This window comes from Sabethes cyaneus, chromosome 2, assembly GCF_943734655.1.
Source record: "Sabethes cyaneus chromosome 2, idSabCyanKW18_F2, whole genome shotgun sequence".
NCBI lineage: Eukaryota > Metazoa > Arthropoda > Insecta > Diptera > Culicidae > Sabethes > Sabethes cyaneus.
In genome coordinates this window covers 212,974,629-213,002,441 of record NC_071354.1, presented here as the reverse complement: position 1 = coordinate 213,002,441, position 27,813 = coordinate 212,974,629, and the positions used below count along the sequence as shown (strand labels likewise).

Below are 27,813 nucleotides of genomic sequence, written 5' to 3'. Positions count from 1 at the left end.
GAAAACCAGAGAAAGATTAATGAACAATAATGTAGATTTTATACCAAAACCTTAGAACAGACAGTATCAACAAGACCACGACTAAGACCAAGACCGAGACCGAGTCCGAGACCAAGACCAAGACCAAGACCAAGACCAAGACCAAGACCAAGACCAAGACCAAGACCAAGACCAAGACCAAGACCAAGACCAAGACCAAGACCAAGACCAAGACCAAGACCAAGACCAAGACCAAGACCAAGACCAAGACCAAGACCAAGACCAAGACCAAGACCAAGACCAAGACCAAGACCAAGACCAAGACCAAGACCAAGACCAAGACCAAGACCAAGACCAAGACCAAGACCAAGACCAAGACCAAGACCAAGACCAAGACCAAGACCAAGACCAAGACCAAGACCAAGACCAAGACCAAGACCAAGACCAAGACCAAGACCAAGACCAAGACCAAGACCAAGACCAAGACCAAGACCAAGACCAAGACCAAGACCAAGACCAAGACCAAGACCAAGACCAAGACCAAGACCAAGACCAAGACCAAGACCAAGACCAAGACCAAGACCAAGACCAAGACCAAGACCAAGACCAAGACCAAGACCAAGACCAAGACCAAGACCAAGACCAAGACCAAGACCAAGACCAAGACCAAGACCAAGACCAAGACCAAGACCAAGACCAAGACCAAGACCAAGACCAAGACCAAGACCAAGACCAAGACCAAGACCAAGACCAAGACCAAGACCAAGACCAAGACCAAGACCAAGACCAAGACCAAGACCAAGACCAAGACCAAGACCCTTAGATTGATACTTAGACCACTGATGATCTAACACTTCTCTAATCTAATCTGATCTAATTTTGGAATTTTTCACTTCGGATATGGCCCCGAGTGAAATTTTCAAATGATCATCTTCAAGGAGCCACAGAGGAGGGGGGAGGTTTCTCTATGAAAACAAAATGGTTAGTTTTCGATTTTCCGAGTGATTCCTATATCATTATACTATACAAGGTGTTAGGTAGCTTAGTACAAATATCTCAGGCGGTAATGTAGGGACCACATTTGACGAAAAAAATCCGACCAAAAAGGGACCAGTCAGATAACCAACACATAGATAGAAAAGGACCATGAGTCAGATTGAGAAATCTTATGAAGAAACACATGAATAGACAATGAGAAAGATTAAAAATGACTAACAAACCAATAAAAAGTAGAACAGGGCTAAGAAATACCTACAAAGATTAGAAAACCAGAAAAAGATTAATGAAAAATAATGTAAAGCTTTTATACCAAAACCTTCGAACAAGACAGTATCAACAAGACCAAAACCAAAACCAAGAAGACCAAGACCAAAACCAAGAAGACCAAGACCAAAACCAAGAAGACCAAGACCAAGACCAGACCAAGACCAAGACCAAGACCAAGACCAAGACCAAGACCAAGCCCAAGACCAAGACCAAGACCAAGACCAAGACCAAGACCAAGACCAAGACCAAGACCAAGACCAAGACCAAGACCAAGACCAAGACCAAGACCAAGACCAAGACCAAGACCAAGACCAAGACCAAGACCAAGACCAAGACCAAGACCAAGACCAAGACCAAGACCAAGACCAAGACCAAGACCAAGACCAAGACCAAGACCAAGACCAAGACCAAGACCAAGACCAAGACCAAGACCAAGACCAAGACCAAGACCAAGACCAAGACCAAGACCAAGACCAAGACCAAGACCAAGACCAAGACCAAGACCAAGACCAAGACCAAGACCAAGACCAAGACCAAGACCAAGACCAAGACCAAGACCAAGACCAAGACCAAGACCAAGACCAAGACCAAGACCAAGACCAAGACCAAGACCAAGACCAAGACCAAGACCAAGACCAAGACCAAGACCAAGACCAAGACCAAGACCAAGACCAAGACCAAGGCCAAGGCCAAGACCAAGACCAAGACCAAGACCTAGACCAAGACCAAGAGCAAGACGAATACCTTAAATTGATACTTTAGACCACTGATGAACTAACACATACCGGAAAATCCTTTAAGAAACATCGTCCGACAGATTTTGCTTGGACACTAACACCTTTTGTTATGCATATTGTGGAGGTCATCATTAACATCATCAACAGGCCAAAGGAAAGAGGCCAACCCCAAGAGATTAACTGCAAGAAGCAAACGCCAAGAAACCAACGGCAAGAGGCTAACGGCAAGAGGTCAACGACAAGAGACCAATGTTAGGAGGCCCACAAAAGGGGCCAACGACTAGAGTCTAACGAGAAGAGACTAACCAAAAGCAAGAGGCCGACACTAATAGACCAATATCAAGAGGCCAATACTAAGATATTCACTACAAGAGGCCAGTAACAAGCAACTAACGCCAAGTCTGCTGACAAGAGGGTAGCGCTTAGAGGCCAATGCCAAGAGGCCAACGCTCAGAAGCCAACGGTAAGAGACTAACGGCCAGCGGTCAACGAAAATACCGAGACAATAACTACAAGAGGCCAACGACAAGCGGTCAACGTGAAGAGACTAATGGCTAGAGGTTAGCGCTTAGAGGTCAATGCCAAGCGGCCAACAACAAGAGGCTAATGCCAAGAGGCTAACGCCAAGAGGTCAATGACAAAAGGTCAAAGACAAGACAGCAACGCCAAGAAGTTAACGGCAAGAGGATAATGGCAAGAGGCCAACGTCAAAAAGGAAACGTCAAGCGGTAAACACGATTCTTTCTCCGATACTGGAATTTTTGTATTTTTTAGAAAAGTTTAAAATCAATTTTTATGACTAAAAAAGTTTGAATGTCCGCCATTTTGTTATACATTCGAGTGTTGGGTCAAACAGGAGAAAATGTTATATACTTTCGTGTTATTTTGGAATTCGGATTTGGCCCCGAGTGAAATTTTCAAATGATCATCTTCAAGGAGCCACAGAGGAGGGGGAGGTTTCTCTATGAAAACAAAATTGTTAGTTTTCGGTTTTCCGAGTGATTCCTATATCATTATACTATACAAGGTGCTAGGTAGCTTAGTACAAATATTTCAGGCGGTGATGTAGGGACCACATTTGACGAAAAAATCCGTCTACGCACATGGTCAGATCTCAATCGTTACAGAATAATTAAACATTTTTAATTTTCGCTTCTGTTTCCCTTAAATTAGTTCTAGTACAAAAAAAAAGCATGCTAGCTAACTCGACTCTGATACTTTGATCCGAAAGTTGAGATAATTATTTTACACTGAAAATTGTGCTAAAACCTCCTACTTAATGAAATTTAGAAACTTTCCAAAAGCAAAAACCTTTGAAATAGATGTTCCTCGCGGCGTTTTCGTCAAATTTCTTCTCAAAAGGCGTGATAAAATTGATTGCTTTTGTTTAATTAATTTGAAGCTATGGTACAGTTGTACAGTTCGTTCTTAGACGTAAAACGCCTATCTCTTTTACAATCGATGCAATTTAATTTTAAACTCAACATGTTGAGTGTTAAATTAGTTTCTGAAAACTGCTCACATTCATACATCACCACGCATAGCACACTAGATCACCGCGTGCGACATATATGAAAAACAACAACAGCAACAATCATGTTTTCCATAAATTAAAGATTCGGTCCCACTTTTGCTAGCATAATCATGATATGATTCAAATCCAATTCCATCATTTTTGGAACAGCCATAAACAACATCGAAGAATTTGTGATTTTATTAGTACTTTTTATGGAATTACTGATATGGTTATGTAATATATAATGTAAATTTAATTTATTTTTTAATATTTCTAACTAAATTTAACTGGCATATTTTTATTTTTTTTTCAGGTATGTACAAACCTTTTCAATCAGTGGTAAGGATAACTGTGTATTTCACACGAAAGATACCCTGGATTATTCTGATAAACTATATATATAAATGTTGCTATTTGCAGTAAGTGATACCATTGTTTTATTCGATTGGAGTAAATTTACAATTGATGATAATGTTTGCAGTAAAACTGCGGCATTTTAGTCAACTTTTTTTTTATAGTGTACCGTGCAAGCACCATATTCAAAACAGCGCCTAATTCTGAACAGATGCAAATTTTTCCTATATATTGACAAAACTCTAGCTATTTAAACCGTGTTGATAATAGGAAATCATTTGATGTAGTAATTAAATTGTTTAAATAGCTAGAATTTTATCAATATTTATGAAAAATCTGCAACTGTTCAGAATTAGGCACTGTTTTGAATATGGTGCTTGCACGGTATGCCATTTTTTGATCTATAAAAATGGAAACATCGAATGCAAGTATGTATTGATCGGTGCAGTAAAGTATTTTTTGCCATTATTCGTTTATATCTAAAACCTCTTAAAAATATTTGCGTTTTGATATGATCTACGAACCATTTCAACCGCTTTCCCGACCGACCGACCGACCGATCCGACTTTACTGATTAATACCGCCATTAGTGTAGTAGGATCAGATTAAATATTCAAATTAATTGGCTCACGGTAGCAGCACTTTTCTTTCCATTTTGCGCGGTGACAGTTAACGGCTCATTCTGATTGCACCCTCGCGATAAGAGCGTCCGAACCGAACCTGAACCTGAACAGAACAGAGTGAGGTGAATAAAAAATGAAAAATACTCCACCGTATTACTGCGCCCTATTACACGGACCGCGGAAAGGAAAAAGGAGTTAATTTTTCATCACTGATTGTTGTTGTTGTTGTTGTTGTTGTTGTTAATGTTGGTCGCAAACCGAAGAAACGACAATAACGGTGCGGTGCGGAGCGGTGGTGTGTGGTTGGTCGGCTTCCATTAACCGGTAAATAAATTAGTCAACCGAGAGGGCTGACACGGGCTGGGCGTGCGATCTTTCATCGCGCTTTTAATTTTTATGAACGCTTTTATTATCGGAGATATTTCACTGTTTTGGGACATTTTTTTCTTCGCTTCGCGATTGTAACGCCTACCCTTGCTTATATCCTTAGCAGCAGCGCAGCGGCTGGAGGCTATAAAGGGAGTATAGTGGCGCCCGCCAATGAAAGTGGTCTGTTCCGTTTATGATGCTTTATTTCCAAGGAACGGGTTGTGACTTACGCGTGATGGCTAATCGTTGTAATGACCCATGTAGACCGCGGAATTTTCGGCGGTCTTCCAGGCGACCAGTCGGTGTCCAGCCGTTTGAGACGTGCTTTATTTGAAATTTCGCAGATTTTATGTCCTCGCTTGCGTAAAGATGGATAAAGATGCACGGAAATGACTCTCCGGAGAGGAGTCGTGTTACATTTTTTATGAATTAAATAGATCATAAATTTGTGTGGGCTTGTGTCGTTTAGATGGTTTATGAACGTTTCTTTTTATTTACAGTTGGAGTGCGCCTTTTGAGGATCTTTTTCAAGATTTTTCTTAACAAGTATACATTTAAGTAAATAGTTAGGCAAACAATTATAACCAACGTAGCATGTACGTCGATAGTATAATACTGTAGCAGTGGAAGATCAACAGTTGATGGTCGAAGATGTACTGCTCCACCGTATCGAATGACATATTCCACCCAGTAGACGGCCAATTCTTTCGGAGAAATTGGTTTGTCCTTAAATCGTTCAGATAAGAACTTTGCATTTCGCGCGTAGGATGGATTGTCCAGAACTGTTCTGATTGCTTGTAAAACGGTGGTTTCACTCATTGTAGCATAATTTACTGAAACAGCAAATCCAGCTTGAACGGCGTTTTCAACATTTATTGGTTGATCCCCGAAAATCGGAATACCAACCAAGGGCTTTCCATGATACAGAGACTCCATCGTACCGAGAAGTCCTCCATGCGAAATAAATAGTACAACATTCGAGTGTGCCAAGATGTCATTTTGGGGCATCCATGGTCTAATCCATACGTTTTTCGGGAGATTTGGGAGTGTATCATTCTCGAATTTCCAAAGAACGCGTTGTTTCAGTTTAGAAAATGCTGTCAAAAGGGCCGTTCGTTTTTCCTCTGGAAAGTCAATGGATTTTACATTCGATCCCATAGAAAAATAGATGACACCCTCTTTTGCCTCATCAAGAAACTCCTGAAGGTCCTAAAATCACACAATACTTGTTAATCATTCAAATGAATCTTTAAAATTACCTACAATTGGTAGAGATTTCGGTTCATCAATATGAATTCCACCTACTTCGACCATGTTCGGAGGATATGACAGTGCCGTACTGATGCTAAAATGTTGATTTAACAGCACAAGGGAAACATTTCGCATCTGCTGATCGAACGATAGTTTGGCATTTGGGAACGCGGCATCGTAGATCCGTTTCTGTTGCGCCATGTATCGCCATTTGTAGTACGCACGGTCTACGTACTCCATTGCGGTGTACATAAGACGGTCCCAAAATCGAGCGTGGTCGATTGGTGGTGGCGGAGCACCAACCAGGTGACACGTCCATAAAGAGTTGCCGAAGGCGGAGTACGTTATCAGCGGTGCATCGAAGTGTTGCGCAAACCCGTACAGCGGCTCAGAGATAAACGTTTCCACCAACACGGCGTCAAATTTTTCGTCTGAATTCAACAAACTCACTACATTTGGATGTTTCAGCACAAAATCACAGGTCTTTGCCGGAAATATTTCATACAGAATAATCATCATCACTTCAAATGCCACCGGTCCGGCACCGTAAAAATCGAAAAAGTTTGGTTTCTCGTTTTTGTCGAAATCCTGCATTCCGGTTAGCACTATTTGGCGATAGTTTGGCAGCCGAACATCGGAACGGAACGGAGTGATAACCGTAACTTCGTGGCCGGCTTCTGCCAGTGTTCTCATGATGGCCGTCCCGAGAATGTTGTGCGATTTATTATCCACTGGAAGAACTCCTAGGATTTTGGAACCTTTCGCCGGGTTAATTGAAACGGCCAGCACAAGTGCCAGCACCAGCGCCACGCGTTTCTCCATGATGGTCGTAAGAGCGCGATTACGAGTTGACTAAACTGACGGAGCGCTCCGCTGTTTATACATTTCAAAGCGTCCGACAAACGTGTTTTGCCATGAAAAAGCGGTTAGCTGCAGAAGAGGTGTTTATTTGTATTTTACGTATTTATTTCGAAAGCTATTGAATTTTGGGCGAATCAATATTGGTGGAAGAATTCAAAGCATTGCGTTGAATGATTGTCACCGTATCAATAAAAGTGCATTTGTTATGTGTTGATGAGGTTGCTTGTTACGATGACAGATATGAGATAAAATGTTGCATCAAATTATCTCCTCATATTGTGCTGAACGTTTATGATATGTACCAGTTATTTAAATAATCATCAATTACGATTTTCAGCCATTGCCATTGATTCATTGCCCGTGGAATATCATAAAATCGAAGAGAAATATGTATGTTTAAAGCATTGATAGGGTAGGCGGATGATTTAGATAAGATTGAACGTATGTAAATACAAAAAATAATACAGTACTCTATTCACTATGCCGAACTGATAATATCCACACACAAAAAAAAATGCCGAACTGTACAATTATTGCATACATTACTTTTACAGATTGTACTGCTTCTATGAGGCAATGCTGTTCAATGAGTGTAAGTGAGAGAAAATGAGCGCTGCAACCTTGCTTCTTATGGAAAACTGTTTTTTTAAATTTCAAACTCTATGTTAGGATGCTTGGGTTTCATACTATGTCCGATTATACCGGAACTTGAATTTTTGAGTTTCATCAAACCCGAGTTCGAATTTTATTTTGATCCCAATTTTTTTGGGTGCTTCTAACGTTTAATGGTTTTCGACCGTGTGATATGTTAAAGAAGCTGAAACCACTCGGAATAAATGAAAGATTCATCTTTCGTACCATCAAGCGTTACAAGAAAACCGGTTTTTGAAAAATACTCGCCAAGCCTGGCCGTAAACGCACTGTATGAACAGCGGAAGCTATCAAACGAGTAAGAATGTGAATTCGACGGAAACCAGAACAGACCTTATTCTGCGAATCGCGTGACTTAATACAACGACAATTGTGACTCGCCATGGCGAGTCGAGTCACCTAGGTGACGACCGAGTCACCTAGGTAACAAACTCCGGTCACCTAAGTGACAAACCGTAACTTAGGTGACAAAGTGAGCCACCTAGGTGACAATTGTCACCTGATTCGCGGCGACTCCAAATAGTCACGTCACTCGCCTCGCAGAATAAGGGTGATTGACCTATTCGACAGAAACTTATGCTTCACGGTGGTGGTCTTTGGAACTAGCCGAACGGTGAGAAAGTTGAAGTTTGCTTGAAGAGTCAGAAAAAAGTTCACTTTTTTAATTTTCTTAATGTACACTGATAATAAAACTTGGTTTATATAATACGAAAACGAACGAATTTGCTTTACAAATTCTTCCGTTGTTTTCTACCACGAAGTAGATTCGTAAAATCAATTCTAAATGTTTCGTACATATAAACAAAGCTATATTCGTACGAATTATTGCATTTTACAAAATGATTCGCAGATTTTACGAATGGCGCGAAAAAGCATGCGATAAAAATAACACTAGATTTCGCTATTTTCCGATAGGTGTCAGTATTCTATACTACCGACACCTATCGAAAAATAGCGAAATCTTTTTTATCTTCGAAGAAAGCTGATTTTATTGATTTTAGTTACGAACAGCCGACGACGCCGCAAACCACATAACCACAGCTACTGCATACCAAGCAGGCCATAATTGCACAAGTCTATTTTCTCTTCATACAATCTTCGCATCCCGGGGTGACATTGCGATTCTCGTTTCGAGTGATTTTGGTTCGTTTCAACCACAAATAGGCAAAACGAACCAAAACCGCTCGTAACGCAATCGCAAGAATCGCAATGTTCCCCCGTTTTCGTCGATAACGATGCCAGACAACAACCGTGCATCAAATGGGTTTTGATGCAAGACAGCTACGAATGTGCTATCGTAGAAAATACGAACCATTCGTTTTTTGTGAAACTAACATAAACCAGGCTATTGCAAGCAAAATATAGGATAATCAAAGAGAACATTCATATTTTCATGCAGTGCCGGAGCAGCATGGTTCGCTATAGGACTGACAGATGTTCGAATCTCTAGAACTTTGACTAGAACCGATACATAACAAGCATAAAGATTTCACAAAGTAGAAAAATATTCCAATAATATGCAAAAACCGATTTAGGATACCTACTGTGTTCGATTAGTTAAGTCGTCACACCAACTTTTACAGTATTCTTCAAATTTATTCTTTTTCAATTCACTATTTTAAAAGTATTTTCAAAATACTTTGTAAAACAGCAAATTTCTTACAAAACCTGCCGAAAATTTAGTTAAGTTTTCAATCCAACACTAGCTATAAATTGAATTTACTGGATTTTTTTTAAGAAATATACCGCATCTGACATTTGTTGTCGTTTTTATCACCATCGCAGCAGGTAGCGCCACGGCGGCAGTTTTTACTCAAACAGGTCAATAAGCTGGCTAAGGAACAGGGAAATTCGCAGTAAACCATGAAGAATATTTTGAAAGATGATCTTCGATTGATCTTCCATACAAAAAACAACGGGCGCAAGGTTTGACTGCAAAACAGTTGGTTACAAGAGCCGAAAGATGTCGGCAGCTGCTTAAGCGGCAAGGTTATTATGAAGTTCTGTTTTCGGAAGAAAAAAAGTTTCTGCTACAGGGTGACAACAACCAACAAAATAATCGGATAGGGTAAATGTATTATATTTCGTCCACTAATTTATAATTAACTTTGAGAGTTTAGCTAGTTTAGTTTGGATTTTTTCAAATTTATGTTACCAATTATGGTCAATCAACGTTTTCTCTACAAGAATTTATTATGTTTATCATTAATCGGTTACGTTTTATTATTGGAATTTAAAATATTCAGAAATGATTTAATCTTCGCCCCCCTATATTCAATTTTGGTCTTCCATATGTACTAAATTTTCGCCCCCATGCGGAAAGACGCGTTGTAAACCGTTTTTACATAGAAATATTCAAAAATAATTATTTTGAAGATTTCTGGACCTTAATATGAATGAATAAGACTCACCCTTTCTAACTAACATATAAAAAAGGCAATAAAGCGTAAAATCCAACTAATTATAGGCAGCTACTAATGTTTTACTATGATTTAAACAAGGGGACGAGACTAAAACATCCAATTTTTGTGTGCTATTTTTCGCCCCCTTTTAAAAACAATAAAATCTCTCTAAAATTCACTATTATTACGTGTTAATGCACTTCAAAATGTTTTTTTGTGCTATTTCAAAAAAATATCACAGATAAAACGTATTATAAATAGCATTAATTTATACTATTTCCAAAAAATAAGCTCAGTTTTCTACATCCGAAGAAAATAATGTTGTTTAGTGTGAAAATAGTGGCGGCATTTTAAAGTTCAAAGTTTCAACATAAATAAATTACAAAATTCTACGCAATTGATGTAAAATGAAAATAGATTTGATGTTTGGAAAGGAAACATTTTTTACCATGCCTAAAGGTTTAAATCTTAAAAATGGATTTCTGTCTGTCGGGATGTTCCTTATAGGATCGAAAACTACTGAACCAATCGGCGTGAAAATTTGCATGTAGAGGTTTTTGGGGGCCAGGGAAGGTTCTTATGATGGTTAGAGACTCCTCAAACTTTTTTCCCTTGGTAAATTGAGACCCTTCTCCTCTTTAGAAGGAGAATTATGACTCCTCTCGCCTTTAAGATGGGGAGCTTCCATACAAATGAAATACAAATTTCCTCATAACTCGAGAACTAATCAAGCAAATGGAACCACATTTGGCAAGCGAAGGTTTTTGGAGGCAAGAATTTTTTGTATGATGAAATAGGACCCCTCCCCACTTTAGGAGGGGGGGCCTCCTATACCTACAAATGAAACACAAATTTCCCCATAATTTGAGAACTAATCAAATAGTGGAACCACATTTGGCATGTGAAGGTTTTTGGAGGCAAGAATTTTTTGTATGGTGAAAAAGGACCCCTCCCCTTTTCAGGAGGTGGGGGGCTCCTATATAAATGAAATACAAATTTGCTCATAATTCGAGAACTAATCAATCAATTGGAACCATATTTGGCAAGTGGGTATTGGTATTTGGAGGCAAGATTTTTTTCTATGATGAATTAGGACCCCTTACCTTTTTAGGATGGGGGCTCTCATACAAATGAAATACAAATTTCCTCATAATTCCAGAACTAATCAAGCAAATGGAACCATATTTTTTTTTTCTATGGTGAATTGAGACCCCTCCCCTCTTTAGGTGCGGAATTATTACCCCTATCTCCTTCGATAGTGGGGGAGGAGGTCCTATACAAATGAAATACAAAGGGAGCTGCCCCCCGTAGAGATCACCTCTATCTAGGTTTATTTATTTTCCTAGATCTATACTGACCTCTATTGCTTTCTTTCAGTTGGCTCACCCCTGCGAAATGGTACTTTCTACGAAAAGATTTTCCGTGAAATGGTACATCCCGCGAAAGGTTTTTCGCGAAATGGTATTCTGCGAAACTCTATATTCCGCGTTATGGTTAACCGAGAATTGGTGTTCCGCAAAATGATATTCGGCGAAATGGTTTGTAATGATGGCGAATATTTAAATACTATCCGCTTTATTTTATCAGGCTAAGCAATGGACGGAGTTGTTTTCTATTTTACTGTGAGGAAAATTTGTTCATTAAAACACCCATGAACTCCTCAGAAACTTGCAAAACTCGAGATTGCGATAAAGGTCATCCAAGATTCAGGATTTATGCACAACACAGTTTAATTTGTGGCAATACGAAGTTTGTCGGGTCAGCTAGTATATAATAAAAGCAGCTTTTACCTGGGAGGCGAAAGATTGGGGAGGGGGCGAAGGCTAATGCATCTCCCCTATATGTTGCACGTCTTTCTGATATTCCTCGGGGCAAACTGGCTGTTCAAAGGTCTCAGAATGTTTCCAGGGGCATGGTATGGGGATGTATCTCCAAAAATTTGAAGGAACCATTACCATTCAATGAACCTGGTATTAAAATCAGTACTAAATATTACATCGCTAATATTTTGAAAAACCGTTTGCTTCCCATCGTTTCACCAGACGAAAGCTACACAGGCTTGATGTGAGAACAATTTTCCGGATTTTATTTCTGCGAAAGAGTGACCTGCCTCTTCGCCTGATTTGAATCCTCTCGACTCCTATGCATGAGGCTACAGGCTGGGCAAACTTTCAAGTAACGTTTGGAGAAGATTTGAGATGAAATGCTTCAGGATATCGTGCCAGCTGTAACGCTTTTCAACAACGATTGCTACTGGTAATTCAAGCAAAGGGAGAATTGGACTAATTGAAGATAAATGTTATGGATATAATTTTACACTGTGAGTGTAATGTCTTTTACTCTCTGTACTCTGAATTTTTCAGTGAATGTTTATGGACTTATTTTGTGTAAAAAGCCATTTCTTTTAAAATTTCCCTTACATCAATTAATTTAAATCGCAAAAGTAAATATTTTCCATCTTTCCGCAATGATATCGCATGTTATGCTGCTTCATTAGTAGATGATATTGTTAAAGTTTGTTCTAGTTTAATATTTCTGTCGTTTTAATCCCACTATGGCCATCACATTATCAAGTAAAAAAAATCATATTGAAATATTAAAATATTTTGATTAGGCCATTACAAATATTTAAAAAAGTTTTTGTCCCTCCGGTGTTGGGCCACTGAAGGGGGGGGGGGGTCGAAAAAAAAAACAAAGAGAATTTTTTAATCGAGAAAAAAAATGGATTTTTCGCATTTTTACTTAAAGTTTAAACGTGAAAACCAAATCTATTCTTGCTTTTAATAAATGCGTTGTTATTTTTCATGCAAAAATCTACGAACAAAAAGACAAAAACGAAAGAAAATTTTTTGGCCGAGTTTCGGAAATTTCACTATTTGAACTTCCATTTCTATTTTCGTGCTAGAAGCGTTAATTCAACTCGTACACTCATTTTTCGAGTGTTTTCAGGCTGTAGAGCCCACAGACAATTGATTTTATGAAAAAAAAATTAACTCATGCCATACAAATTATTTTTTTACCCCCAGATTTTTCAAGCCAATTTCCAAGGGGGTGACAAAAACTTTTGAAATTATTTGCAATGGCCTTATTAAAATGAAAACTTTGAAACTTTTAAAATATTGACGATTAATATTGGTTTCCGTTTCACACATTCGCCTGTTCACATATTATTTCTCAGTAAAAAACAGCTTTTCTTGTTTTCGACACGCCCTAATGAAGCAAATAAAAAATATCACTTAGAGGTGAGCGATCAGTGAAGGGCAGATCAGCACTCCCATTAAATAAACAACTTTACACTGACTGATTGTAGACTTCCTACATTATTTAGCTGTCGCATTTGCCTAGGCATCAAACTTGTCGCTTCGAATTAATCAAAGCTGTCCCATAACTTTGCTTGACCGGCTCCAATTCACGGGAAGGTATCCAACCGTAGGTTGTTTCCTCGTGCTAACGCTTTTGAAGCACAGATCGTTGACCTTGACCAAAATGAGTTTTTTATTACCCGAGCGCCGCCCGCCGCGAGCTTCTGCTCGTCATTAACAAACACCAGCGCAGAAGTATGCGTGCTTTTCACGTCTGCTGTCTCACGTCACGTGTTTGATTGCTGATAACTGTATCGTTTCCGAAATATGTTTTAATCATTGCGTTTATATCGATTTAGATTATAAAAAAACTTGCTATTGTTGTCTAGGGTTCCAAAAGAATTTAATCTCTTTTACACGACGTGACTAATACTGAGTTCCATAGTACAAAAATGAGAATTTCTGTATAGTATCATCGAAGTTACACATTTAAACTGTTTTAATTTAAATTATCTACATACAAGCAGATTATCTGCTGGCAACGAACTTACAAATTAGGCTCTTTTTTTCTTTCCACCTGCCGGTGAGCTCTTACGGCATACTTTTCGGTATAACCTCTTCACAATGAACACATTAGTTGCTACGATAACCACCACCAGCAGCAGCATCACGGCATACACATCCACTGAATGGTACTGTAAATATGACAGCTCCAGCGCGGGGGATCGCAACTGTGGTGCTCCACCATGCCGTAGTATGTAGTCCACCCAAAAGACGACAGTTTGCCTTGGAGTCATCGGTTGGTCACGCAACCGTTCCGATACCAGCTTCGCTTTTTTCGCATATAATGGATCACTCAGTACCGTTTGGATAGCTCGTGTAACCGCTTCTTCGCTAATATCATCAAAATCGAGCCGCAAGGCATATCCAGCCCGGACGGACTTTTCAACGTTCATCATTTGATCGCCGAAGATCGGAATGCCTACCATCGGTTTACCGTGGTACAGCGACTCCGTGGTGCCTAGGTTTCCTCCGTGCGTGATGAATAGTTTTACATTTGGGTGAGCCAATACGTCATTCTGTGGAACCCAGGAAGTAATTTTCAAGTTTGCCGGTTTATTGGGTAGATTTTCGTCTTCGAACTTCCACAGGACTCGTTGTTTTAGTTTTCCGAACGCCTTCAGGAATGCGTCTCGTTTTTCTGCAGGAAGATCCTTCGATTGTATGTTGGATCCCATGCAGAAATAGACAACCCCCTCCTTCGCTTCGTCAAGGTAAGTTTGCAGGTCCTGAAAAATTATAAAATTTTTGATTTGAATTGACTAACAAAGTATAGAATTTTGACTTACCTTCGGTAATGGTTTCGGGTCTTCAATTTGAATTCCGCCGACCTCAATCATATTGGGTGGATAAGGTCTTGGACTGCTTAATGTGAAATGCTGGTTCAGGAAAACTAGCGAAACATTTTTCATTTGTTGTTCGAAGCTCTGTTTGGCGTTAGGAAAAGCTAAATCGTAATATTTCTTCTGATTCGGCAGATAGACCCATGAATAGAAGAATCGATCGAATGCGGTAAACGCAGCATTTACAAATCGTTCCCAAAATGTCATTCGGTCTGTGTAGCTGAGTAGGAAATGTCCTAAGTGCGATGTAGGATGGGGACTTCCTACTAATCCGTTGGTCCATAATGAGTTTCCGAAAGCGGAAAAGGTTATTAGATGGGCATCAAAGTGCTGAGCGAATCCATAGAATTGTTCCGCTATGAAGGACTCCAATATAACAACATCGAACTTTTCGTCTGATTTCAAAAGATTCACAACGTTCGGATGCTGCATTGCCAACTCGTACATCCTGCCAGGCATCATTCCGTACAGCATGGTCAGCATGAAAGCAGACGCTACGATTCCACCACGGAATTCGAAAAAATTGGGTGCCTGTTGACTTTCCGCTACTTTCTCCAGAAACCCGGTTAGCACAATTTCGCGGTAATTTTTCGGTAGCTTTTTTGCCGGGTAGGATGTTATCACCGTTACATCGTGACCGGCTCCGGCAAGCACCTTGCCGAAGGCGGATCCGATGATGTCGTGTGATTTACCACCCAGCGGTAGGATGGTTAGGATTTTAGCACCTTCTGCCAAGGTGACGCACGAGATGAACAAAAACGCGAGAGCTACTCGTCCGGCCATGGTGATGGTCAGCTTGATACTGTCTCGCTTAGCTCCTGTCGGACGGGTAAATATTGACAAAATTCCAATCGGTGTGGCATTCGAGACGCGGTGCACAGTGGGTGAAGTTATCACTAAGTTTGGTGAATATTGACGTTATAAATCAGGTTTGTTAGTTTGTTACTTGTCTGCCTGTTTTAAAGTTTTTGTACAAAAACAAAGACTCTTCATTTTTCAGAGACACACAATTGATTCATTTTTTCGGTCACATTTAGTTCACTGTGTTCATGATTTGCGCTTTATACCGCGGTGGAACAGCATTTTGCAGACTCATGCCACTTTAGTGGTGTGTTAATATTATATATATTTATGGTATCGACAGATGTTTTCGGTCTTCTGCTCAACTCAATCCGTTCTTTTTGTTTCCACTCAGAATGCGCCTGCTAAAAATTCGATTATGAAGAAACAAATGCACTCTGTTCTTGTAGATTTTAATAGTTTTAGCTTCAACAACAGTATCTATTTTCATATCGTACAAATTATGCTTGCTGTTACCAAAATTGGACTCTTTACTCTATCAGTTGCCTTAAGCATGATAACAGGTCCTAACGATCGTTCATCAACCAACACTGTCATACAGGTGTGTGGTGCTCCGACATGGAACGATAAGTTATCGTATCACTGAGCAGCATACATTTCTTTGAATCATCTGAAGTTTGACCATGTTACATTCAGTGATTTGTCGATTTCATCATGTATACTTATGAACAAGAATTTTATTTATCCAGTTTACTAAACTGTGAAATACGTTATTTATTAAGATACTAAGCATCATCTCACTGACGGTCCTGGATTCTACCTCATTAGTGACTCATAATACGGTTACATGACTTTTACTTTGGTTGCATCAGTATTATGATGGAACGCTCTGGTCTTTACTACGCTCTCAGGGCAATTGAAGAGATGTGTGCGTAGGCATGTCACACCTTGAATGTATATTGTTAAAGAAATGAGATGATGAAATTATATAATATTTGTAAGATAATTATTGGAAAAATAGTCATAAAGCGCACGTTTGTTTGCAGTTGGACTAATACCGATCGAAAAGCAAACTACTTTTCAAGTAGGGTATGTTGCTGCTTGCGTCGTAATTGCCTATTCTCGTCCTATCCAACACAAATTATTAAAAATATCAGCGTATACATGACACACAATGCAAAATTAGTTACTCTCTAATGTTTTAGTTTGTTGACTAACATACGCGATCAATCAAAGTGTGCAGATCTCTTTAAATGCATCTTTCCATAAAAGAATTCCTAGCAGACAAATTTGCTACATTTTTCCGTGCGACGAAGAAGAAAATGTCGACTAATCGTTTTAATTTCCGTCATTCATAAAATGAAAAAAACTCACGCAACGCGTTATCTTTATTCTACAACCGGGAAAATTTACATGACCAGCAGAAATCTTTGCAGAATAACATTTGTCATGTCGTCCTACATAAACACATGCGCTATAATTTCGTAAACATTGTCGGTATTTTTAGTTCGGACGACGAAAAATTTTGATTGACGGATTATAAAATGGTACGACAAAATAAAGTCAGCTGCGTAATTTCAATAAAATGCTTTAATTATTGCTTTTTAGTAAGGCCATTACAAATATTTTATAAAGTTTTTGTCCTTCCGGTGCTGGGCCGCTGAGGGGAGGGGAGAGGGGGGGGGGGAGCGAAAAAAAGCAGAGATTTTTTTAATCGAGCAAAAAAAATATTGATTTTAGACATTTTTATTCAAAGTTTAAACGTGTAAACCAAATCTTTTCTTGCTTTTAAAATATACGTTATTATTTTTCATGCAAAAATCTACGAAAAAAGACAAAAACGAAAGAAAAATTTTTCGACCGATTTTCGGAAATTTGGTTTCTCGAATTTCCATTTTTGTGTCGTGCTAGAAGCATTAACTCAACTCGTACACTCATTTTTCGAGTTTTTCAGGTTGTAGGACCCACAGACAACTGATTTTATAAAAAAAAATTAACTCATACCCTACAAATATTTTTTTTGCCCGCCGATTTTGCAAGCCAGGGGGGGGGGGGGGGGGGGGGTGACAAAAACTTTTGAAATTATTTGCAATGGCCTAAATTCAAAGTGCACGGATCGGAAAGTAAGTGTGTATGAGTGAAATCAGCACAAGAACTTTTGGAGTATTCATTAAATCCATTCAGGAAATAATGGAAATTAGAGTGACTACTTACTAATTAGAATTTGTCGGAACATCGATCGAGAGTGATCCTATTTAGACCTAGCAATGACACATACAAGTGCATAAATTTGGGACCCTATCCGGAGTATTTATTTTCTTAGTGTAAACTTTCGTATAACAAAAAAAGTGTATGAAGTGTTTTATACTTCTGTAACATTAGTAGAACTAGAACTTAAATGCATAAACAAATTTCAATAGATGTGACATCTCTGATTCAGATCTTATACTGTTGTGTCGTCGTCCTTGCTTGGGAAGTGGAGAAATTTTTTCCAAAGATTTCAGGTTTTAAATTTTAAGGTGAAATGGGTCGTCATTGATTTTGTAAATTTCAAAAGCAGTTTTTTTGCTTGAAACAAAAGTTCTATTTATGAAAATATATTCGCTGTGTTCGGATTGACAAGAAGACTGCAGTGCAGTCCCAGTCCCAGTCTCAGTCCCAGTCCCAGTCCCAGTCCCAGTCCCAGTCCCAGTCCCAGTCCCAGTCCCAGTCCCAGTCCCAGTCCCAGTCCCAGTCCCAGTCCCAGTCCCAGTCCCAGTCCCAGTCCCAGTCCCAGTCCCAGTCCCAGTCCCAGTCCCAGTCCCAGTCCCAGTCCCAGTCCCAGTCCCAGTCCCAGTCCCAGTCCCAGTCCCAGTCCCAGTCCCAGTCCCAGTCCCAGTCCCAGTCCCAGTCCCAGTCCCAGTCCCAGTCCCAGTCCCAGTCCCAGTCCCAGTCCCAGTCCCAGTCCCAGTCCCAGTCCCAGTCCCAGTCCCAGTCCCAGTCCCAGTCCCAGTCCCAGTCCCAGTCCCAGTCCCAGTCCCAGTCCCAGTCCCAGTCCCAGTCCCAGTCCCAGTCCCAGTCCCAGTCCCAGTCCCAGTCCCAGTCCCAGTCCCAGTCCCAGTCCCAGTCCCAGTCCCAGTCCCAGTCCCAGTCCCAGTCCCAGTCCCAGTCCCAGTCCCAGTCCCAGTCCCAGTCCCAGTCCCAGTCCCAGTCCCAGTCCCAGTCCCAGTCCCAGTCCCAGTCCCAGTCCCAGTCCCAGTCCCAGTCCCAGTCCCAGTCCCAGTCCCAGTCCCAGTCCCAGTCCCAGTCCCAGTCCCAGTCCCAGTCCCAGTCCCAGTCCCAGTCCCAGTCCCAGTCCCAGTCCCAGTCCCAGTCCCAGTCCCAGTCCCAGTCCCAGTCCCAGTCCCAGTCCCAGTCCCAGTCCCAGTCCCAGTCCCAGTCCCAGTCCCAGTCCCAGTCCCAGTCCCAGTCCCAGTCCCAGTCCCAGTCCCAGTCCCAGTCCCAGTCCCAGTCCCAGTCCCAGTCCCAGTCCCAGTCCCAGTCCCAGTCCCAGTCCCAGTCCCAGTCCCAGTCCCAGTCCCAGTCCCAGTCCCAGTCCCAGTCCCAGTCCCAGTCCCAGTCCCAGTCCCAGTCCCAGTCCCAGTCCCAGTCCCAGTCCCAGTCCCAGTCCCAGTCCCAGTCCCAGTCCCAGTCCCAGTCCCAGTCCCAGTCCCAGTCCCAGTCCCAGTCCCAGTCCCAGTCCCAGTCCCAGTCCCAGTCCCAGTCCCAGTCCCAGTCCCAGTCCCAGTCCCAGTCCCAGTCCCAGTCCCAGTCCCAGTCCCAGTCCCAGTCCCAGTCCCAGTCCCAGTCCCAGTCCCAGTCCCAGTCCCAGTCCCAGTCCCAGTCCCAGTCCCAATCACAGTCGTCTCAGTAATTATCCCAGCAGTCGTCTAAGTCGTTTCAGTAGTCGTCCCAGTCGTCCAAATTATCCCAATCGTCCTAGTAGCCATCCTAGTCGTCTCACCAGTCATTTCACTCGTCTCAGTCGTCCCATTATTTGCCCCAGTTATAACAGTAGTTGTCCTAGCCGTTCTAGTTGTCTCAGTCGTCTTAGTAGTTGTTCCAGGCGTTATAGTAGTCGTCCCAGTCGTCCCAATAGTTGTCCCGGTCGTCTCAGAGGATGTTTCAGTAATCGTCCAAATCGTCACAATAGTTCTCTTCTCTCAGCCGTCCTAGTAGTCGTCTCAGTCGTCCCAATAGTTGTTCTAATCGTCTCGATTGTGGTCCAGTCGTCGCAGTTGTCCAAGTAGTTGTTCCGGTCGTCCCAGTTGTCCCAGTCGTCATAGGTGTTGTCCTAGTCATTCCAGTAGTTGTCCCAGCAGTCGCCTAAGTAGTTCCATTCGTCGCAGTAGACGTCCTAGTAATTGTCACAGAATATTATTTTTCGGCTATGCAGTCAAATTGCTGATGAGAACGAACGTTGTTTTTCTACTTCCGACGTTTCGATTTATATTAAATATTTGTCAAGGATTAGAAAAATATTGTTTTTCGTCTATCGGCTCTATTCATTTGAGAATTAACGGTCACTTTTTTTATGCGGTGCTAGCATTCGTTTTTACATTCGAATTTTGTATACAATTGGACACCATACAAACCGTTGCTTTTCAAGAAATGGCGCTTTTCTAGTGGTAGTAAAATCAAAATTTCTCACTTATTTATGTTTACCTACCAGAAAAACAATCACTAATCATATTTTATTTGTGGTACAGTTACCTCGTTATACTTAATTTTCATGACTTCTGCCTAATTTTGATAAAAAACAAACATTTCCTACACCTCTCCATACCGTCTTGCTACCAGTCATCCGAGAGCCCTGAAAAGCTGAAGCTCTATAAAGATACATTTATAGGGCTTTATGAAAAGTCTGGCCGAGAGCCACGAGCTGATATGTTTGCGACATTTCAATTCGAAAAATTTAAATTTCGCAACATGAACGCAATAAATAAAAACAATGTTTACCAACTATTTATTGGTTCAGGTGCCAAAGGTTATATTGCGATTAGCGATTAACACAAAAGAAACTGAGATGCATGAGAGAGTAAGGATGTTGTGTTCAGTAAATTTATTGTCGCGCAAAATTCAGCTGTTACGCAAATGTACAATATACGTTACGAAGTAACGACATCTGTTGTATTCAACAGGAAAACATTGATAGTTTCAAGCATACGCATGGAGCATGATGAAACACTTGCGCCAACTTCTGTTATTTATTATCAGAAACTAGAGGCGTTGGCCTATTATCACAAAATATCATATTTAAAAAAAAACTTTAGAAATCGGAAATTTGGTATTATGTGCTACCTTTACTTAAAACTAACTAATTGTCACAGTAGCCGTCTCAGTCGTCCCAGTCGTCCTAGTAGTCGTTCCAGTCGTCCCAGTAGTTGTCCTGGTCGTCCCAGTAGTTGTCCTGGTCGTCCCAGTAGTTGTACCGACCGCCCGAATTGTTCCAGTGGTCGTCACAGTCGTCCCAGTAGTTGTCTCAATAGTTATTCCCGTCGTCCTAAATATTTATCCCGGTCGTCCCAATCGTCCCAATAGTTGTCCCTGTCGTCCTAGTAGTTGTCCCAGTCGTCCCACTGGTCGTCTCAGTCGTTCCAGCCATTATAGTATTCGCCCCAGTTGTTCCAGTCATTCCAGCAGTTCTTTCAGACGTCCTAGGAGTTGTCCCTGTAGCCTCAGTAATCGTCCCGGTGGTCATCTCAGTCGTCGTAGTTGTCCAAGTAGTTTTCCCGGTCGTCTCAGTTGTCCCAGTCGGCTCAGTAGTCCCACTCATCCCAATAAACGTCCTAGTAATCGTTTCAGTCGTCCCAGTGGTCGTCCTAGTAGTCGTTCCAGCCGTCTCGGTCGTCACAGGCGTCACAGTTATTATACCAGTTGTTTCATAAGTTGTCCCAGTCGTCCCAGTAGTTGTCCTGATCGTCCCAGTGGTCGTCGCAGTCGTTTTAGTATTCGTGCTAGCTGTCCCGGTCGTCCCAGTAGTTGCCCCGGTCGTAGATGTCCCAGTAGATGCCCCAGTACTCGTCCCAGTAACCATCCCAGTAGTCTTTCCAGTAGTTCAAGTCGTCCCAGTCGTCACAGGATTTTCCCCAGCCATCCTAGTAGTCGTTTCAGTAGTTGTTCCGTTCGTCCCAGTCGTCTCAGTTGTCCTAATAGTCTCGGTCATTCCAGTACTCGTACCAGTTTTCCCAGTAATCGTCCCAGGCGTGTCTTTACTTATAGCTGAATTATTCACATTATTTTCCTTGCACTCTTCGATTTTTTTCGTTATTGGGTTGATTGTATTAATCAAACGATTAACGAACGTTTCTTTTTGCATGTTATACCTTTCGTACGCTCCACCATAACGAATGCCTGGACGATTCTTTACCAAACTTGATATACATCTTTCTTGGCATAGGGGAATAAGTTTAAGATGATTGATGAAAGAGGGAGTTGACCATTAGGTAACTCCAGAAAGGTAAAACAGGGTTGGGAATTTCCGAAACGAAAATGGTTGTACAAGTGGCTGTAATGGAAGTTCAGTACTAACTGTCAGTAGTAGCTAACTGGCAAACCGACAAACCTCAGATTTATGGAAATCTCGATAATCGCCATCTGGGAATACGCAAATTTTTCGTTAGGTTCAAATCCGGTTATAACCTCCTTTAACCCGTGGATCGTTTAGCTTGGTAAAGGGCAACAAATTACGTACCAAATACGTGCTGCTTCATTGACCCTCCCCTCATCTAATTTTGCGCTATTTCTCCTTTACGTATTGTCCTGACCTATCTTACTCATCGGAAAGACTACCGATATAAAAAATTAATTATTTCCTGACTTTATTGTATGTCAAGACAAAAAACTTTGTCAATATTTTATTTTAATTGAATATTTTCAGGAACAAATCAGAAGAATCATAGTCATCGCCATCATCATCAACTAAGTTGCCATAATCATTATCATCATCATCGTCATCGTCATTGTTATCGTTATCGTTACTATCAGTTTTCCTTTTCTGTTAGATTTATCTTATCACAGGGCAGTAAGCAGAAAACATCAGTCACTAGATAAAGAATATCCACCTGCCGAAGGAAAAAGTTTCAAGCTGTACATCCACAAGGGATGCACGAAAGAGTTGCGTAGGGCTGCGTTTTAATAATTTATTAATGTTGAAGAGTACAATTTTGGTGCAATATTTCTTCTAGTAAATTACTCACCAAACGTTTAACCAACCGGTTGCAATTAAACTTGCTCGGGTAATTAACCACTGCATCCTAGGTAATAATTTTTTTAGTGTATGGAATTGTCGGTCGTGTCAGAAAACAGGCTTGGTACAGTCTTTTTGTTTCGGTTTTGTTCTTTTGACTATGCCACTTCTGATAAGCAGAACTTGAAAAAGTGATATGTGGGATACTTGTAAAGCTAGTTGATATTTACAATATTGTTGAAGTAGTCATTGTCATATCTTCTATATTATTCTTGCTTTAGGGCTGTTACCCTGTTGGTAGCAAAAACAGCGTTTCTTTGCCACAAACGGCACTGTAGTCCTGTTGCGTTATAAACACAAAAAAACTATATTTACTTTAGGAATGTTGTAGATGACAACTAAAAGCTACAAGTACCCAATACATTCCTTTTCAAAATCTCATTGCTAAAGCGATATAGCCAAAAAAGTAAAATCGAAGCAAAATAAATGTGTCAAACCTGTCTGGGAAAAAGGAGATGAAACAGAAAATATATGGTTAAACTTGTTCACTTTCGAAATACTGGAATGACACCCGGTAAGACGTAGTCCTACGCCAAAGCTTCTATCGGCTTCTGATTGGCGCTTGCTTATATACGCATTGCTACAGATAAAGTCAAAGTCACTCAAAAGTGCTGACTCGGTATAACTTGCAGCTTTTCAGAGTAGTACTGTGGACAAATCAATAAAACTTGGTCTTACTTAAACTTTCCACTCCTCAAAATGGGTAGCATATAAATGGCATTACAGCTGATCGTCACACGTCAGTAGTGGACCAAGATTTTTAACAAAATCATTATGCTTCTTAAGTGGCTGTTCGGATTACTGCTTGTGGTTGCCTCCGGTGACGGGGCGAAAATTCTCGGGGTCATTCCAACCGGAGGAAAATCGCATCACTTCGTTGGAGCCGCCTACATGAAACTGCTGGCCGATGCGGGACACGACGTGACGGTAATCGCTGCTTTTCCGGAGAAAAATGTCCCGAAAAATTATCGCAACATTGTGCTGACCGGTGTCGTGGAGGAAATGCTCAGTGAGTGGAAAAACTTGAAATTTTTAAGAGTCTAGATTGTAATTCAAGTGAAATTTTTAGAAATGTTAGGCAACCCATTCGACATAAAAGATGTTTCGCCCCTGTTGAATTCAATCGTGATGAACGCTATGTTCGGGAGATTTATCAGCGAGTACACGTTGGATCACGCGAACGTACAAAATCTAATGAATTCTAATGAAACTTTCGACGTTGTCATTGTGGAGACATTCCTCACCGAAGCCATCTACGGTTTGGCACAGCACTTCAATGCTTCGTTAATCACATATTCACCTTTTGGGAGCTCATTGTGGACGGCAGAACTCACGGGGAGTCCTATACCGTCTTCTCACATACCGAGTTTCTTTCTTGACTATGACGATAAGATGACTTTCTACGAGAGGTTATGGAACTTAGTTTTCAATTGGTGGGAGTATACGTTGTTTCGCACACTTCATTTGCCAGAGCAGAAGTCAATCTATGAGAAAACATTTCCCAATGCACGGTTAACTTTCGAGCAGCAGATGAGGAGTGTTTCGCTTGTGTTGTTAAACGATCACTTTAGCTTGGGATCGGTACGACCTTATTCGCCGAATATGATTGAAGTTGGAGGGGTACAAATTGAAGACGTCAAGCCACTACCTAAGGTAAGCTGAGCAGTCCCGAACCGACCAACATCAAAGTTGACCCTAACAATTTTTTCAGGATATCCAAAAATTTCTTGATGAAGCTGCGGATGGTGTTATTTATTTTAGCATGGGATCATACCTGAAATCCGCAGAATTGTCGATCGAAAAACGAGATGCCTTCCTTAGGGCTTTTTCACAGCTCAAGCAACGTGTCCTTTGGAAGTTCGAGAACGAAACGTTACCCGGAAAGCCGAAAAATTTATTAATCAAACCATGGTTACCCCAAAACGACATACTAGCCCATCCAAACGTGAAAGTTTTCATCACTCACGGAGGACTGTTGGGAACTACAGAATCTCTTTACCATGGAAAACCCACAATTGGAATCCCCATCTTTGGCGATCAAATGATGAATGTTCGTCGAGCAGTTCGCAACGGGTACGGGACGTTGCTGGACTTGAATGATGTCACGGAACAGAGCGTACTGAGCGTCATAAATGAGGTGCTAAGCAACTCGAGCTACAGTGAAACTGCTCGACTAATTTCGAAGCGTTATCACGATAAGCCAATGACGGCGAAGCAAACCGCACTCTATTGGATCGAGTATGTGATAAGGCACCGTGGTGCTGGCCATCTTCGTTCACCGGCAGTTGACCTGGCAGTAGTAGAATATAAACAGCTGGACGTCCTAGCGGTGCTAGTCGTTATCTTGTGTGTGGCAGTATTTGTTAGTTTTCGATTGTTACGTTTTGCTTACCGAAAGATACGAGCGTCTACAACTGTTTCTAGTAAAAAGATAGACTGATAGGTTATTTGTTTTAAATGCGATTATTTATTCTACGTCGAAAAATTACACCTACACAACTAAAACATCATAGTTTGGGCTAAGTATAGCATTCGCAGCATAGCCAATCACACGCCCTTGGAATTAGCAACCTTCGGATAAAGTTCGATAGATAAGAGACTTGGCATATGTACTATGAAAAATACCATTTAATATTAGGAATATGGGTAGGTGTACTATGGAAATGCCTCCATTTCTCTTCACGATTTTTCCAGGCCAAGAGTCGAACAGATATGTAGACTAAGAAAAAACTAATATGACGACCAAAAAAAAAAAATCCACAACCCTGTTTAAACGAATAAAACAATAAAAATATGTGTCCTTTCACTTGTAAGTTCACATGCCTTACTACATTTTGATAAGTTTTCGCTAAATTTAATGTCTTCATGGTAACTCATGTATATTGACACTGAAGGCGTCCCGTGTAAAGAATAAGCATTACCACCTTTCAGTTTACTTCGAGGTACGATGCTGGTCTATCAAACCAGTCATCGTAAGATCGAATCTCGGCTGAGAGAGGTTATTAAAGGCCATAGTATTGTAGCATTAGCGCTGCCATTGTCCAGTACTTTAACAGCTGGCCAGCCTAGGTGCTACACTACGTTTTCGAAACTTAACCTTGACCAGAAGGCTTTGTTTTGCTTGACCAATGCCATTGAGTTGCAAGCCAATAAACATTTAAATCACCCTAAATGCTACTTGAAAATTACTATGGCAAATTATGCCACTACTTTACTTCTAATCCTCTTACAGTAGTGACAGTGCTTAAGCGTGCTTATTTGCAGTAACAGACCTCGTAATCTCTAGACGAGTGCTGGCGCCGGTATTCTCGAGAATTTGCAGGTAATATTTGCAATTCACGTTCGACTTGTTTTCGTTTGCTTCCGTGTTTGACAGATGTTTCCTACTAGCTGCTTCGAAAAGAGATTTAAGGTTCAAACACGAATCGCTGACTTTTGGAATTTTAAAATTTTATTTTATTTTTTATGCTCGAAACAACAGATATATTCACGAATATTTATCATTGTGTTGTTGGGGTTTGTCACCGTAAAATTCTATATGTCCGCTGAAAACATTTTAGTTCTTATTTCTCACCGAAAAAGTCAACAAGAGTAACATATTTATCATTGTGTTCTGACAGACAACATTCGGAACATATTTTTTGTTTTGAGTATAAAAACTGCTTTTGAAATTCCAAAAATCAGTGATTCGTGTTGGAACCTTAACAACACTAAATGATCAGCACGGTAGCTACATTGATATTCAACCAGAATTGTCTACAATTCTCATATAGTTGTAGAGTATATTTTGTACAAGGTAATTAATCTTGAATACAATGGGCACACCAGTGCCACTCTTTGTTTAGTGGTTATGAGGTCTGTTTTTGCAACTGATTACTGCAAAAAGAATTTGAATAGAATTTTGGATGCTAATTTACAGCAGCAATGAAGTCCAAAAACTAATATATAGCAATGTGCAGTAAAAAATGCTAAACGGTTTATTTACGGCTAATGTTAATGCTTATTAGCATTTAGAATCTCTGCTTGACACATACAGCGTAAAGCCTTTTATTAATCGGAGAAGGTATTTTTCGAGAAAGCTGAAAGCCAGCTGAAAGCGAGCTTGAACTTAAAAATCATCGGGGTTATTAGGATCGGGATCAATACATCGATGGACCGAATCAACACCATATGGGCCTACTGTTCCAGACAAACTAGAGTCTGGGAAGGTACTGTCGCTGAATTACGATTTGGCTTGGTCCAATTGACTAGGCCGCGAGCGAAGTATATCATAGAGGGTGAATTTAATGCTTGGCATAAAGTGTGGGACAACCGAAAAAGAAGTCAGAATGGGACCATCCCGGAATCCTTCCTTCGAGCGATTACTCCCAAGTAACAATTCTAAAGCTAAGGTTTACTTGAATTTTATAACGGTTTTATTAGTTACTTCTGGTTTTATTATGGCATTACGCAATATCAAGTGGATACGAGTCAAAACTCACTTACAGCTAGCTAAAAAACCATAGTAAAACTGTTAATAAAGCAAACTCACTCACAGTACTCAATCTCTAGTTGAGCGTGTTGTTAACTCAATTACGCCACCAAGCCGTCTGATATTACAGTCTAACATTAAATTTTGTTGCGTATCACGTATTTACGCAACGGAAATATTATTTACCGACTCGTTTTGTTCTTACCACGCTGGCTGATAGCTTGGTATGCTATTTGGTTATCATATGAGGACGGTGAATCGTGGTTGCCGTCCCGTTAACCGTTGACTATTATTTACTGTTTAGTCAAATGTTTTCCGTTTAATAACAATCATTTCATGCTTCCATGCGATTGTCAACTGGTGTGTAGTGTTCAGCCCAGTAGTTTGCAGTTATCTAAAGTTACCTAGTGCTACAGCCACTCAAAAATCTACCGAATGTGGTATCACCGCCAATCATCAAAGGATGTGTGATTGTGACTTGGTGGTTTAATTCTTTATAGAACTACGAATTAGAAGAAACTGATACACAAGTGTAGCAGGTATACGGAAAGTATAATCTC

At 40.7% G+C, this 27,813-nt stretch overlaps 2 protein-coding genes across 3 annotated transcripts in view; one reads left to right on the top strand and one right to left on the bottom strand.

Moving 5' to 3' along the window:
• LOC128737701 (uncharacterized) overlaps window positions 1-27,813 on the top strand; it is a 378,170-nt gene that overhangs the window by 112,778 nt on the left and 237,579 nt on the right. The gene's annotated exons all lie outside the window — the stretch shown is intronic.
• Window positions 13,708-15,504, bottom strand: LOC128737702 (UDP-glycosyltransferase UGT5-like). Its single transcript, XM_053832398.1, has 2 exons — window positions 14,661-15,504; window positions 13,708-14,600 (listed from the first exon to the last, which is right to left on the bottom strand). The coding sequence occupies exons 1-2, from the start codon at window positions 15,495-15,497 to the stop codon at window positions 13,866-13,868; spliced, it is 1,572 nt and encodes a 523-aa protein (XP_053688373.1). The 5' UTR covers window positions 15,498-15,504; the 3' UTR covers window positions 13,708-13,865.